The sequence below is a fragment of the Onychomys torridus genome, chromosome 3, assembly GCF_903995425.1.
Source record: "Onychomys torridus chromosome 3, mOncTor1.1, whole genome shotgun sequence".
Taxonomy (NCBI): domain Eukaryota; kingdom Metazoa; phylum Chordata; class Mammalia; order Rodentia; family Cricetidae; genus Onychomys; species Onychomys torridus.
Window position 1 is genome coordinate 72,576,257 of NC_050445.1, and position 16,876 is coordinate 72,593,132.

Genomic DNA, 16,876 nt, shown 5'->3' on the forward strand with positions numbered 1-16,876 from the left:
TTTCTAGAAGCTGAAAAACTAGTGTTCATTACTTGGCAATAAATGTTCGCTTTGATTAATTGATCTTGTTCCTGAAGAAGCCAAGATTTAAAAACATTCATGACCTTATGTTCCTTACAGCATCATAATTTTTTTCTTCCTGTATTTCCCAAGACTGTATCTCTGATCTTACAGACATGCCACTGTGATGTGCTCCCTCACCTAACATAATGTCCATCAAGAAGCTACAGATGTGTACAATGGATGACTCTTTCCAAGGTTGTCATCTGGTCAGCTTTGCCCCTGGGGAGCAGCCCAAGCATCTGAGAAAGTTTACTGCTCTTTCTCTGATCTCTGAAGTGACAACATGGACTGGAGAGAGTAGCAGGGATGGAGGGATCTAGAGGTTTTCACAATACAGTTAGACAGGAATAAGAAATGCGGGCATGTTGAGGCACAGTGTAGACTGTAGGTAATAACACTGAACTGTACAGTTAAGACAAACCAGAAGGGATTTGGGATATTTTTATTGCAAATATTTTTTAAGGAGATAAATACATTTCACCCAATTTCAACATATCACAATTGTATTTGTACATATCAAAATATTATATAATAACATGTTAATATGTACAATATTAAGGTTTTTATGTGCAAATTAAAATGCTTTCTGTTTAAAAATTAAAGATATACTAAGATAATGAAACTATATTAAGACATAAGACATACTGAGATTGAGTAGAAATGTGGCATTTCTTTTTAAATAGTGATTTCTCTTAAGGAAAATGTGACATAATGCAAAATCTCTTATACTGTTTTCACAATTACCAGTATAGCTACATGTTTATTGATAATAATAACATGTATGCATGTATGCCATATTAAACTTGTAGTTCTGTTTCCAACTGAACATAATTTATTGAATAAAATGTGTAGTCGAATGAACCTAGACACAATGAGGTTTCTTTGTTTATATGTACTTTCCTACTCACTGGGACACTTTTGAATATTATGATTTTGACAGGCAGGAGGGGAAGAAGAGTTATTCCTGTGTCTTGTGTATAAACCTGGATCTTAGTCATGTTCAACCTATTCTGTTGAATAATTTGTCGAGTTAGAAAAAAAACAGTAGTTAAATGAAAATCTTAATACAAAACAGGATTTGTTGTGTTGGGACTTTTCTTCCACAAGAATTTAAATTAATATTTGATTGGTGGGAACCCTGACCTGCATTTAGGTTGCACAGTAACATAAGTACAGTTTGCATCTGTCAGTGTTAGCATGAGACACAGTCTTTCTGTATTCCAATTACACTTGAAGATCTAATTAGCTTAATCTTCTTCCCATAGGCGAGCTAGACGGCAGGATGTGAAGTACGGGGACCCAATCACTCAGTGCTGGGACGTCGAAGACAGTCAGTATGGACTTAATGCACATTTCTTACCACTTACAATGCTAGCCTTCCAGTCTTTTTAAAATTACTATATGAATCTAAACAACCATATATATGACTATCTCATTTTATATAATGCTTTTATTCTGGAAAAGCAACAGGAGTTTTATAAACCAATTCCCTTTCTACTTGCCTAAGTGAATAATCTTTTGTTAAATTATGATTTGTTTCATATGTCTTTAAATTCCTGTGCCATGGCATGTTCATTTGTTGTTGTTGTTGTTTTCAAGACAGGTTTTCTCTGTGTAGTTTTGGTGCTTGTTCTGGATCTCACTCTGTAGACCAGGCTGGCCTCAAATTCACAGAGATCTTCTTGCCTCTGCCTCATGAGTGCTGGGATTAAAGGTGTGTGCCACCAATGCCCGGCAGCATGTTTCTTCTTTAGTGCTTTATCCACCCTTGTAAAATTTGGGAATTCCGTTAGAGGTAAAACAGGATTTAGCCCCAACCACTTGAGAATCCTGAGGAAACCTAAAGACCTCAGAGGAGGGTCTGATAAAAATTTTGGTGCTTATTAGAAAAAAAATGTAGGTAGTCTGAACTTTATTTACATTCACTTATTCTTGTATATATTCAAGCAGTAAATGTGCATTGAGTAAGTCCCATATGTACTTAATTGATCAGAGTATACTGTGAGACAAAGAAATTCCTTAGAGTGCTTATGCCCTTTGGAGATGTCATGAGGTACAATTACTAGTATGGGAATTTAGTAAAAGGAGAGATTGCTAAAGGCCATGTCGATCAGCAGAAAAGATTCACAGAACAGAAGATCTTGAAAATCTGAATAGGGGAGAGGTAGGATGATAGAAAGGAGGTTTGGTGGTGAGTGGATTTGAAAATGGGAAAAATTGGATTTAAAAAGTATAGACAGCTTTGAGATTGTATTTATTGTCCATACCCCCAACCCCTGGAACATACTTTTTTTTTTTTTTTTTGGATACAGGGCCTTTCTGTGTAACCTGCCGTGCTGCCCTGGGAAATGATAAGCTGTATAAACCAGTTTGACCTTTAGCTCACAGAGATCCTCCTCTGCCTCCTGAGTGCTGGGATTACACACACACACAGACACACACACACACACACACACACACACACACACACACACACACACACACCACTCCTGAGGGTGAGGAAAGGAGGATACGTTCTTTCTTTCATCACATTGTTACTGACCCAAAAAAGACCTAATTCTTCATAGTTTATAATTGGTGGTCCAGCAGTCATTTCTAGATTGGAAAACACAGTATGTGGTTTTAACTCCAAAGTTCATACTTCTACAAAGGAAGTTCTGGTATAGACTAGGGTGTATGCCTTTTTATTCTAATGTGAATGTGACTCACTCTTATGTCTAGTGTTCAGTTTCGTGAACATCGTTGCAGGCTATGAATTCAGTCCTTTGCACATGTTGAGGATGTGTTGATGAACAGAACACTATCTATTCATTCCTGTATATTCACATGTGTGTTAGGGCAAAGGACAAACATAAAAGAAATGCTATGCCAGATGATGACAAGTGCCACACAGAAAGTACAGCTGTCCCTTTAGGCACTCACAGTAATTGTCTCCCTTCGCCATGTCCTACTCCTGCTATAAACCATTGCACAGTATCTCCTTAAATCGTCATCCCGCCTATTCCTTTCCTGTGGAGGTCACTGTCAACTTCTTCCATTTCAAATCCAATAGACAATTTTTATTTTTTATTTTTATATAACCAGCAATTCTTTCCTCCTTGAAACACTTCATTCTCTGGACTCACACTTACCAGTTAGGAAGTTTTGTGAGCTTACTCTACACCCTTGTTAACTTGAGTCAATAATGGTAGTTGATTAATATGATTAATATAAGAAAATCACACAACAAATCAAGCCCACTTGTGCTCAGAGAGATAGTGTTCTGCACACTTCACTGCTGTGGCACGGGGTCCTTCTGGTCAACCTCTTACCTTGCAGATTGCACCTGCTGTGTTTTCTCAACTTCCTTTTTCATCTTCACAGTCCATGTTTGTTTTTCCCTTCATGTAGCAATAGATTCTCCTTGACTTTTAAAATCATAGCTAACTTTCCTGTCCTGTCTGTTAGGCACGAATGCTTACATTCCTTCCTGCTCAAACACTGCGCTTGAATATCCATTTTGCATCTACAGTGAGTGACTGGGAATTTTTGTTTTTATGTTCTTCAGACCACCTCATGACAGTAAACACTGCAATCATTTGCCCAACTGAGATGCAGCCAGGTATCTTATTGGTGCCTCTTTCTTTCACAGTCGTATCACCAAACTCTTGATAATCCTTCTGACTCTAAGGCCGAATTCCACCTCTTCTTGCCATCAGTGATAAGGAAGCATGGTTTTTCTTCAGTAGCCTCTTCTCTACTTTCCTTGAAGCCACATTGCCTCCTTGTATTCTATAATCAACCCAATATTCTGAATATTTTTTTAAACTCCAGTCAGATTATGGTGCTACCGTACTAGAAACATTTTACTGGATTCTTAGATAATTAGTGAAAATTCCACAGCTTTACCCTGGACTATAAGACCCTGTTAGACTCTCTCATGCCAGTCCACTGATAAATCCCCTCACCTCCTGTTTACTCATTGGCTTTCCCTTGATAAAGGGGACCAATCATGTCCTTCTTGGGTCTATTTGTGTTGCTGCAACTAACAGTGTGTAGTCTTTTCAGGAACTCACACACATGCACTTTCACATCCTGCCATTTTATACTGATACAGCGATTCCTCAGACACCTTCCCACCAATCCTATCTGAAAACTTTTCTGCCTTTCTCTCCAATATTTATGTTAGTCATTTTGTGTGCTTTACTTTGGGATTCCCCTAGGTCCACAACCTTTAGTCCTTTGCTGATGCCTGAAATACTAAATTGGTTCATTTGTAGAATGGAATACTGGATACATGATGGAAAAGTGCATGTTGGAGCCAGGATGTGCAGTCATCATTATGTCTCCTGGATTCATTTGAACTACAGATTTGATATACCACATGGGACACAACCTTTTAGTACTCTGGATAGAATGTGTTTTAGATAGGGTAGCTGAATTAATAAAATATCTGAGAAACTATTCCTTAGGATCTTATTAACTGACTTACACTAAATACATGCTAGGTAAAGAGTTTCTCCAAAACCAAAATGGCAGACAATATAGACAAGGTCCCCATTCCCAGTCAGACCATCAACCTTGCTCATGTCACACCATTTCATCATACTGGACAAGTCTGCTTCTTTTCCTGATTGCAGATATCAAAATTTCTAAATATTATCTGTTCAACTCTGTGTACCAATTTAAGTCATCTCTCTCTCTCTCTCTCTCTCTCTCTCTCTCTCTCTCTCTCTCTCTCTCTGCGTGTGTGTGCATGCATGTGTGTGTGTGTGTGTGTGTGCATGTGTGCGTGTGAGTGTGTCTGTGTGTGTGCGTGTGTGTGAGTGTGTGTGAGTGTGTGTGTATGCCCTTCTGTCTCTTCTCAAATAAGTTGATGGGTCTGAAGGGAATGACCTAATAGTAGAAAGCACTGGCTTCTCTTCTAGATAAATTCTCAGCACTCACTTAGCAGATAACAACCATTTCTAATTTCAGCCCTGGGTGATCTGCTACCTTCTCCTAGCCTCTGTGGGTATTGTATGCATGTATGCATACAGGCAAGCAAAACACCAATACACATAAAATTAAAACAAAATGTTTTTTTAATTTATAAGTAAATCAACACTAAATTATTCTTCCAAAACTAACAACAGTATGACCTTAAAACACTGAAATACATAAAAAGTTATTTAATGAAGAGATATAATATTAAGGGTTACATATTGTAAATTGTTATTTCTTTAATGTAATTGTAATATGGCAATAAAGACTAAAATGATGATACAGGTGTAGTTTAAACATCACTCTGTTGGACAGTACTGATTCTCAGGTAACAGTGTTATAGCATGAATTTCCTTTCTCTTTAATAATGTGTAAGTTTCTTCCCTGGTGACATCTGTTCTGAATTAGTCTATTTTCCCATTGCTTTTAAAATCAGGCCAAGGTTAATCTCCAAAGCTATGTTTGCTTTCTAGGCATTAGTCATGAAACAGCTGATGAAAAGGTGATTTTCGGAATTGAATTTAATTCAACCTTTCTGGAATGTATGCCTAAATCCCAGCAAGCCTCTGTTAAGTGGTACATTCAGCGGTCAGGAGACGAGCATCGTGAGGAGGTAAGCGAGCATCAGAAAGGATGCCGTTGTCAAACTGAGGTCACATCCTCCTTCTGCAAGCTGCACAGCCTTGAGTGCCACGGAGCACTCTCCCCACTGTTCAATAGAAGGAAAGTAGAGTTTATACTAATAACAGAGGTGACAGCTGTTTGGAGTAAGAACAGGCCAATTCAATGCAAACGTAGCATTGAAATTATGTTTTTAAAATCTATTCACATGAATTTTTCTTTCAAATTTTATTTCTTAAAGAATTTCAAGACAATTTCTGATTAAAGATGAGAACACAATATTTTCATAACCATATTAACATCACTAAATTTTAGCTGCTATTGAGTTTAATCTAGGTCACCAAATGAAATCTTTCCACAAATATCTATTTCTATTATATTGTATCATAAGATGAAATTGGATAAATATTTGGATATATGCAGATTTTCAGTTTTCTTTTTTATTTATTAATTCTTAAGTAAATGGAGAAAAAAATAATGTTTATTCTTTTTTTTCTGTTAATTTTCTTAACATAGACTTGAGATTGAAATATGTTATGAACATTTTACTACACAGATAAATGTTACAAAATTTAATGAGATTATTTTAGGCAGTCAGAAATATTAGATTAATATTGTCAATAGTATGAAGAAAAGGCTATACTGTAGAATTGATTATTGTTATGTTTATTATTAACGAATAAAAAAAAAGCAAGAAAAAGGGCTTGAGAGATGATTCAGTGGTTAAGAGAATTGGCTGTTCCTCCAAAGGGCACAGATTCAGTTCTCAGTACGCACATTGGGTAGCTCATAACTGATTGTAACTCCAAATCAAAGGGATCTAACATCCAACACCCTCTCTGACTTCTGTGGCCTGGCCTACACTCATGGCCATGTATATATACGTAAATAAAAATATTGAAGAATCTAATGATATTTTATTAGAATATACAGTTCTCATATTACATAAGAGACACTGGTGAGTGGAAGAGTGAATTTTCAGAATTCAAAGATGCTCCTGAGGCCCTGGTGGATATGACATAACTGCCATCAAATATTTAGAACATATTGCAATCACAAGTCTGTGGTAAGAAAACTAACAGAAAAAATACAAGAATAGCCATCACCTTTCTCTCTGTTGACTGAAGTTTACTACAAAAACACATGAAACTGGAAATTTGCATGTGTCTGTTGACTCTTATCTACAATGTCACATATCAATAAACCTTGACATCATTAACCATAAATCCTAACTTAGGCAGGGATTATACACATTCAATATTTATTTTAAGTCTGTCCTATCTTTCTATTTTTCTAATCTATACTGAACTATTATCTGATATAGTAATGATTATTCTACTTCAAAATACAAGCCCTTTTCTCTTTATCAAAGAAATACTGAACGCTGTCTATATTTTAAGAAGCATATTTAATTTAGATATTTATGTGAGTTGAAGCTACTTTTAGATTTTGTCATTTTTCCTTTTGTTAAATATAATTACTTAGAGAGTTATTTGTTCTCCATTGCAAATTAAATCTGACCTTTAGAATGAAAAGTACAGTATTGCTTGAGGTATTCCTCCTACTGTAGATACCCGAATTCTTCATTTTTCTGAAATTTCTATGTGTTGTTTTAATGTACCTTACAGCACTATATCACATATCATGATGGTACCATGCTCCATGAATTTCAATGGAGCAGAAATAATGCATTTATTGAATTTTGCTGAAAAGTATGTTCCCTGCAATGCTTCAACTGGTTTTTTCATCTGGCTTTGCAAATGAGCAGTTCCCTATTGTCCAGGACCCGCAGTGCTGCTTCCTGAGTTGAGGAACAGAGCAATATCCCGGCTGCACTTGAAGCATGTTGCCCTGCAGGATGCCCTTCTGTTCCTCACTCTAAGGTCGCCACTTGGAATCTTTGCTTTGCTCATAAAAAGCCCCGGGGATGGACCATGGTCTCCTGGGCTACAGTTGCTGTCACCAGGTTATTCTGTACCAGGAGGAGCCCATTTCCTCACCGAGCCATGTCGCAGCTGGGTGCTTTGGGGAGGTCATGAGTCAGTTATCTGCTGATTTTCTTAGAATGCTGGTCTTGAAACTGATGGTGTTTATGCTGTAGCTAGCAAGTTAATTGGCAGTCCCCAAGCTTCTGTTGAACTTTGGGCATAATTTTAATGAAGAAAAGAAGTGATCCTTCATGCCATTTGCCATACTGTTTTTTTTTTTTTTTTTAGTGGAGTTGAATGTTTTAAAAGCATCTTTTAGTATCTGCATTTTCCATCTGCAGGTCTCTGTTTTCCTTTCATTCTTTTTGTTATGAAAGCAAATAAATGGTTTTAAACTTGCAATAACATACAAAGAACCGTGAGACCACTTAGTGCAGATAAGCATGAGTGATATTTTGGGTTTATTCAGTTCCAGTACTCATCATTACCCTGGGAGGATTTTCAAGCTTCCTCCTGTTGGTGGAAAACACCATGCCTTTGTCTCTCTTTCATCCAACAGAATCCACAGTAACCAATGGAAACTCTTAAAATCGCCCATGTTTTCTGATAATAAAAAGGAATCCCTTTATATCTAAATATTTACTTTTCTGTTTAGTTAGGACAAACTCCAGAAAACAAAAATGTTGGAGACATTGGCCACCATACGATTTGCTTACCCATCATTGTCACCATTGAGGCAGAGGCTCCTCACAGAACAAGTGCTACTGTATAGAAGACTTAAGAAACATTTGGCAATTTGGAAACACACACACACACACACACACACACACACACACACACACACACAATGTGTTAAAATTTACTTCCTTTAATAACAGCATGTTTGAGCAAATGTTTTCATATTTCTTAGCTGTGTGTTTCCACTCATTTTTTTGCGGGGTGAGGTGGGGAATATCTTAGGCTTTCATTGTTTGGGTAGTTGGTAGCAGATTCACTCAAGCCATTTATACATCACAAAAATCAATAATGTAATAATAACACATTCTAAGTAACTTAATGTATATCTTTTGTTTCTTTCAGTTTTCAATTGTTTTACTAAAGTGTTATATTTGATATAGGCAAATCAACCTATTTCTAAGCACATAATTTCCTAACTATTCTGCTTAGAAACTTCTCACACAATACAACACCAATATGTTTTTCCAAACTATTTATACTTATATTTTTATGTTTACATTTGTTCTAAATAAACAATTATTCTAACAGTTATATATAAGTTTCATTTTTTAAAAGAATGAACCAATTACTTTAGTAATATTTTCCCTTTGCTTTTTGCCTAAAATTATTATTGGTTTTTGTTATATTAATAAATGTTTCATTATGTAGCATTATGCAAGCATAATTAGAAAAGCCTAAAATACGCATATATTTTTTCTTATAATGTTTTTGCTTCCTCCCATATTAAATTAGAAAAGTCATCAGTATTTAACCTTAAATTAAACACATTTTTTACAACAGGTTTATAGATGTTTATATTTTTCAAGATGAGAGTATTTTTCCTTGTTTAATACCAATTCCCCTCTGGTAATATTTTCTCTTTTCTGGAGAAAGGAGTATTCCTGAAGTTGTAGTTTCTTCTGAGACATGAGGAATGCCTTAGGCCTTCCAGCTGCTCTTAATAAAGAATAAAGCACCTCTCAACTTCACCTGCTACTTAGTATCTAAGGGACTCTCATCATTTCTTTGTTCCTCTCATTTGAAATGCATTGCCTTTCACTGGAGAGCTCCATTTAACAATGCCAAGCTTATCATCGTTGTCACACTAGGCCAATGGGTAGCTGGCTCCCACTGAAGAATGGTTTGGGTTCCTCAGTTTAGGGAAGTTTTGGCTTTAGCACTTCTAGAGTGGAGAAAATTCCATGAGTTTGAATCAGTGGCCAGAAATGGTCTCTCTGAGAGGAACTCGGCTTTCCCAGTTGTCTGTACTGCTGCTTCACTGTGAGCCATGAGGGCGTGCTTGTCCCAGCACAAAACCGAGGCACTGCAGAGAAATAATGGAAAGCAGGCAAATGCTAATCAGCTACTTAACTTCTGGGTCACAGATTTTTTTATCTGTAAATCGTAAGAATCCTCTAAATGTGTGAAATCAAAATCCGATTTATTAGATTCTACTGCACTACAACTATATTTTGAAATTTTGGAAAAATAAACAAAAATTTATTAAACAACCTGATAGACCCTAGGTAAACTCATGTAGCTCAAAAAAAAATTTAAAGCACATTTTAAGGCTGTTGGGGAAAAAATAAAATAAAACAAACCAAAGAAGAGATAAAGTATTCCTTGGAAGGAAAGAGAAGGTGAAGGATCATGTCCTAGTAAGGAAATGCCAGCTGTTTGTGCCATGTACAGCCCCTATGGATTTAGCTAACATGAAAAGGAGGCAAGGAACTCAGCCTCAGGACAAAGCATCATCAACAGGATGCAGAAAGGGAAGGGCTAAGCAGTGAAGGGGTGTTGCCCATCGCACAGGAAGCTGCAGTCATAATTTCTTCCTGTTGGAGGATTGAAGAAAACAAGAGCAAGCACTGAGCCGGAACTGTGACCGTGTCGAAAGGCCACATCGAATGCAGCCTGAGCAACAGGCGGATACGAGCACAGAGGTATCTGTGAGATGTAGAGCTGGGCTAGAACTTCGACTTGCCACGTGCCGTGCTGATGGCCTCAGGCGTCTTTGATGAAGGGAACTGCAGAAACTGCAGAAATAAAACCTTCCATACAACATGGCAGCTACAATGCTGCTGATACCTCACGCTTTAACTTCCAAATTTACCATGTGCTACTCAGGAACTGATAGGTGGGAGAAGACTGGGTAGCCTCAAGGAATCAGAAGGAACTGATCAGACAAGAATCCAGCATCTAATTTATAGAGCCAGTAGTTTGACATCAGATGTATTTATACTGTTTAAACAATTATACTAACACTATTTAAAAGGAAGGTGTGTATGTTCTGTGTTAAATATGAGACTGCTGTTCTTGTTCAATAGTGTCCTTTTAGTAGTCTACAAGTACACATACCTGTTTATTTTAGGCAGGACGCTCCTGCAATTTGAGAATATAAATTAATTTGAGGTGAGCTTGTATTATAATAGCACTTTAGGACACCATGGCTTTTTGATTGTAGCCAGTGGGAAAACACATCCAGCTCCACAAATGGTCTAAGGAAAGGACACAAAACAAGCAACCAAGCCAAGCCTGATGGTGTGGACTTAGGGCAGAGCAAGGCAGGCCTGGAGACCATTCAGCCTCCTCATTAACCAAGGATCTGAGCTGTGACCTGCCTTTGGCCTCAACTGGTTCCCTGCCAGCTGCACTTCTCTGGCACTGAGGGTGGTTTACCATAGACTTGTTAGTTAGCTGGGCTGGTAGCCAAAGAGGTTTCTTTCCCTTTTCTCATATTTCCAGAATAAGAGAGATTTTTTTTCCTACATACTTTTCACATAAGAATGTGAAGTGGAGTCCACCCACTGTGAGTAAATTTAATGTAGCTCTCTTTATGCCCCTTTCATTCCCATCAGCTAGAAGTCTCCAATTCCGGGACAGATGTGCAGGCTGGGCAGTCTTCCAGATGTCCTTGTTGTGTTGCTGTTCGGCTTCATGCCTAGCCATGCAGCAACACCCCACCTCTAAGCAAGGCCCTTGGGTTGATAAACATGCCCCTGCTATGTTGAAGATAGCTCACTATTGGCTCCACTTGTGAGCCGGGCAAACTTACCATTTGAATTGTCTCTCGGTGTCATGCTTCAAAGAGCTGAGTGTCACATTTCAGGGGAGGTTCGCTTTACTCATTGTCCTTTCTCACACTTTCAGTCACATTACCATGTTAGACAGAGTCTTCCCAGCTATGGCAAAAATTTCCACACATGCGGCAGTCCAAAGGATCACATGTGCAAGTCAATGGTGATGGGAAATTAGCTTTAAACAATGCTAGCTTTTTCAGTACAGCTCTGATGTCCAGAGCCTTAGCCATGTTTTTCCAATTCAGCTTCTCATTCTCACAGACTATGCAGATCATTGATATGTGGAAGACGGAGCCAATATCACTGTTCTCCTCTCTGTCACAGCTACTCTGAATTCTTCTTCTTAACAGTGACTATTCGTGAACTTCCCTGGAAACTGTTCATGATCTTTGCCATTGACTTCCATCTGAAATAGCCTACAGGCTACTTGATAACTTCACTTTTGCTTCATTGTTTCTCGCAGCATTTCATTCTTATGTCTACACTGGAGAGGAAAACTATGTTTCAAAGTTCATTTCGGCTTAATAAGACACAAATGTAGAGAATTCAGGGTATGGATTGGGGACTATTTCTTCAGCTGATTTTTTTCATCTTCAACTATGGCTGACAATGTTATGTTTGATGACAGAAAGTGGAAGAATATATCTTTTAGGTCCATCTCAGTAAAACTATGTGGTCTGTTTTCATTTGCTTGTGGCTCTCTGTTTCTAATTTATTACCTACATTTTTTTCGACCTGCAGTTGAAACCTGATGAAAGGATCATCAAAACGGACTATGGGCTACTGATTCGAAGCCTGCAGAAGAAGGACTCTGGGATGTATTACTGCAAAGCACAGGAGCACACTTTCATCCACACCGTAGTGAAGCTGACTTTGAATGTCATTGAGAATGAACAGATGGAAAATACCCAGAGGGCAGAGCACCAGGAGGGGCAGGTCAAGGATCTATTGGCTGAGTCACGGTTGAGATACAAAGACTACATCCAAATCCTTAGCAGCCCAAACTTCAGCCTGGACCAGTACTGCGAACAGATGTGGTACAGGCAGAAGAGGAGACAGCACAGCAAGGGAGGCCCAAAGTGGAAGCACATGCAGGAAATAAAGAAGAAACGAAATCGACGACATCACAGAGACCTGGCTGAGCCCCATAGAGCTGTGGCTACAGGGGTTTCTATTTAATTTAAAGAGAAAGTTATTTACCTGCCTGCAAAATACTGTCTTGTTTTGTACATCCCTCATTCCAATTCACACATGCCTTCCATGGAGTCTCATAAGGCACAGAATGATATACTGAGTAAGACTGTCTATGGTAGATATGAATTCATCTAAACCAGCTTTTGAGAGCAAAACTTGTATCAGTAAAGTCAAGAACTGTCCTCAAAATAGGAGCGTTACATTTATGAATGTTTTATGTTTTGAATTTAATGTCATATATAGAAGTAAGCTAAATTAACATCTCCAGGTCCAATGGAAGGTGCTTTTTCCCCAAGCATGTCCATTAAACATAGAGTTTAACATGCAGCTGGCTATATTCTTATAAGCAGCTAAATCATTTCTTTCTAGAACTGGTGACCTTGTAGGGATTCGAGGAGAGGCAGAAATTAAAACAGCTTATGTTAATAATAGGAACTTTCTCAAGGAGCCATCAGTCCACACTTAGATCCAGGTATGAGAATTTAGAAAGGTGTGTTTCTTATTTCAGGCCACAGGCTACATCTAATGCACTTCAACAGTGATTTTATGAGAGGGTATTAATGATCCCAACAAGATTCCTTGAGATTGGTCAAGAGAAATGGGTTCACAGATAGAACCTGCTGCTTAATGGTGTGTTCTGGAATACAGAATGCACAATTCCTGTTTTAATAACATGGGGAAATACTTTGATATAGTGAGAGTGGTATGATGTGCACCGTCTCTCCGATGGGACTTAGGAGATGGGCAGAAGGACAGCCATGAATTCTGGGGAAAACTTGTATTACATGAGAAGGAAGGGGACCACGCACAAACTAGAGAGAATGTGAGGGAACTGTTTCCAGTGGAGCAAAACTATCTCCTAACTTGTCGTGTATCAGCAAAAACAATCCAGATAGAACAAACCATTGGCAAAAGCTCAAGTGAAAGTAAACTTTGTAAAGAATAATGGGATGGAAATATTTTATTTATAACCGATGTGTTTCTGTGTTCTCTTTTTTCTAAGTATTTATCATGTTCTGTATATTGTTTGCATTTACATCTTTATTTGATTATAGTTTAGTAAACAGGAGAAAACAATATGTAATACATACAGAGATTATTAAGTAGATGACCAAGGTGGGGAGTGGGGCTATACATTTGTTGAATGAATGGATAAGTGCAAACCTTTGATGACAGGAAGGGTTAAATTTTAACTCTTTGACATGCTTTTCTTTACACAAATGTTCTGAATTTCCAAGATGATTCATTGTAGTTCAAGCAGCATTGTTTTAGCAGTTTTACAACAAGTAAGTCTGCCACGTGGAAAGAAAACAAACAGCATTAACATAAATACCATTTGTGTTTTCTTAGCGTCTTTCAAATTCCGCTTTCCTTCTGAACAGTCCTTCCCTGATGGTCTCCGCAGAACTCACCTTTCCTTCCTCCAGCACAAAGCCCTCAGCCTTTCTCTGTTTGGCCCTGTTCACACTCTTTATAGTGTGAAATGAACAATTAGTCACTTCCTCACAAAGAATGCAGCTTTTTAGAAAACCAACAGACGATGATTGTTTCTCATGCATTCTACACACTCTGAAAGAAGTCTGTGTAAAGCCTGTGTGATTAAAGACCAATATTAAAAAGTCAATCTCTTCATTCTATGTAGCATCAGGATCTTACATTCATTTCATCTGCATTGAGGACCTGTCTCAAAGACATCACACTCATCTGTGGGGCTGAGTACAATAAGGAATATTTGTAGATGCTTCAGCGTAACGAAAAGGAAAAGTGAAGGAATTATTTTAATAAGTGAACCAGAATGAGTTACATCTCCAGAAGAAATACATACAACTACTTGTGCCATGGTTAGACACACAAGGGAGCTTATCCATTTGTTTGCAAGCTCACAAACTTGCAGCAAACTCAAAGCAATTACAGGAGGCGTACTTCACTTAAAAAAAAAACTTTCAGATAGTTATATTTCAGAAAATAATACTCAAATATGGACGGTGTTGAAAACTTACACAAGGTTCTAATACTTGTATTGACTTCTGAACATTAATTTTATCTAGATAAGAATGTCTAAACCATTACTTAGTTCAAATGTAACTTTTTTCTATCAACCTTCTATAAATCAGTTTTATGCCCTAGGTTTAAATAAAATTCTGGCTGCTTTGGATATAAAACTACTAATGATGAATAAAATATATTATAAAAACTATTAGTAAAATAAGGTTACATAATAAAAGTGGGGACTAAGGTTTATATGTATTCTAAAACACAAATTATATCGAATCCACACTTTATTACATGTTCAGAACACTTAAAAAAAGTGTGAATACTCTTAATTAACAAATGTAGTATTTATCTCCTTAGCACTGAAGATGAGCAGACTCTGTATTGAAATAAAGAAAAGGCAGAATATTGCTCAAAGTTTCAAATATTCAAAAACTCCAGATCTCTCAGGAGAGATTCTAAAATACCTATTCATTTTATAGATTTTTCTTAGTCCTCAATATACATCTTTAACTTTGTTGTGTGTTTTTTGCTGAATTGGAATTCCAGTCATTTGTGCTGCTAAATGGCATTGTGCCCACCTGAATTCATTTGCATTTAATTTAGTGGGAATTTTAAGAGTGTTTAGAAATGGATGATCTAAATAATCAATTTATGTAAAATTCTTCTTTTTTTTCTTTCCCAGTGAACTCAAAATACTACATTCACATGACTGAGTAAACATTTCAGAAGACACAGTCAAATTATTTAAAAAATGCTAAGTAGTCATAGGAAAAATGAGCAATTTGCACAAGCCACAGCAAGTCTCCAGGTATCATTCAAATTCCAGCGTCTTCTGTTCAAAGGAAGACTTCCTCACGTAGTGCTGCCCGGATGTGGTCGCCACACATTAGGGGCTTTCCTTTGTTCTGTAACTTGACTCTTCACATATTATTACATGCTCTTCCTACTCAATGGCTTCAGTTAGAAGGCAGCAAGAGGGACTGAGGGACTGCTTGCTGGAATAACAACCAAGCCCGAGTTTCCAGGACACCTAGTGTCATTTCATTCACATGAAAAATAAAATTAAACGAGACCATCCAGGAAACACTGATTAAAAAAAAAAAAAAAACATATCAAAGATGTCTCCCACATTTCACTAGACAAATGAGTGAAATCAGGAATCCCGTCTCTTCAGAGAGTGACATTTGTAGCCATATTTCTCACATTTGTAGTGTCTCATTTGTCACAGTGTTGTTTTAACTGAAAAGCCTTTGGGGGGATAGATAAATGGATAATTTTTTAATAGAAATATATATTTTCTCATAGTATATGATCACAATATTACAATTGTCAGTTTGTATGTGAGGTTAAAAAGGCATAAGATTTAAAATTCTGAGATTCTGGAAATCAAAAATTTAGGTACCGAAGAATGCACAGGTTTTGTGACTCTTGCTTAATCACTTTGTGTTGTAAATCATTTGTGAAAAATTTGAACATAACATTTTGGGAAAGGAAAAAAAAACTTTTCAGAAGCCACAGTTAATTTTAATTCTATCATTGTCAGTGGTAGCAATTAATTATGAATCATTCTACTTTTGAAAAATGTAGTCTTGTAGTATAACATAATTAAAATTGTTAAATGTATATTTTGTTTATATTATAATAAAACATGACCTTCAGTGTTTGTTCTATTATAAACAGTGTTGTATGTATGAAATTTTTCTTTTGTTTTAACTTTAAATATGGCAAGCAAATTTTCTATAATAAATTGAACTAAACAAAATAAAATAAGATATTCCTAAAGGTTTTCAATAGATATTTTTATTGTAAGCATGCAATAATTTCATTTGTGAAACAACAAAAAGCATCTCTCCCATTTGACACAGCTATATAAGCTTTATTTTGATAAAAATTAGATTGTTTTCTGAGGGCAGTAAAATTACCAGAAGTAACGGCTGTCTCCTAAGTCAAAGTTTAAAATATTCATCAATAAGTCAATATGGATATATATTAGTATAATTTTTTAAAGAAGTTAAGATGAGGCTTTATTATAGCTTCTCAAATTTGTTTCCAACTTGGCATACTCAGAAATTATATTTTATTTTTGCAAGTATATGATAGTACAATATTTCCACAAACATCTAGAGATACTATGTGGAAAACTATAAGTTTTTGTGATGGTCCAGAAAAACTTCAAAGGAGTTAATAGTAACAAATGATTTGTAAGACCTTTGACATAGTCTACATGTAACAAACTACCGTACATGAGGTATCTTGTCAGCATCAGCAGGTTTTCCTCAGTGGTCAGGGTGGGTGTCCATGACATTCAAGGTACTG

The 16,876-nt window shown here is 36.8% G+C and overlaps 1 protein-coding gene across 2 annotated transcripts in view; it reads left to right on the plus strand.

The window, feature by feature from the left end:
• Nucleotides 1-16,305, plus strand: part of Sema3d (semaphorin 3D) — a 196,642-nt gene extending 180,337 nt beyond the window's left edge. For both annotated transcript variants that reach the window (XM_036182046.1, XM_036182045.1), the window contains exons 17-19: nt 1,329-1,393; nt 5,499-5,638; nt 12,113-16,305. In XM_036182046.1, the coding sequence (XP_036037939.1) occupies nt 1,329-1,393; nt 5,499-5,638; nt 12,113-12,550 (643 nt within the window). In that variant the 3' untranslated portion in view covers nt 12,551-16,305. The remainder of the gene's footprint in view (nt 1-1,328; nt 1,394-5,498; nt 5,639-12,112) is intronic.
• The last annotated feature ends 571 nt before the right edge of the window (nt 16,306-16,876 follow it).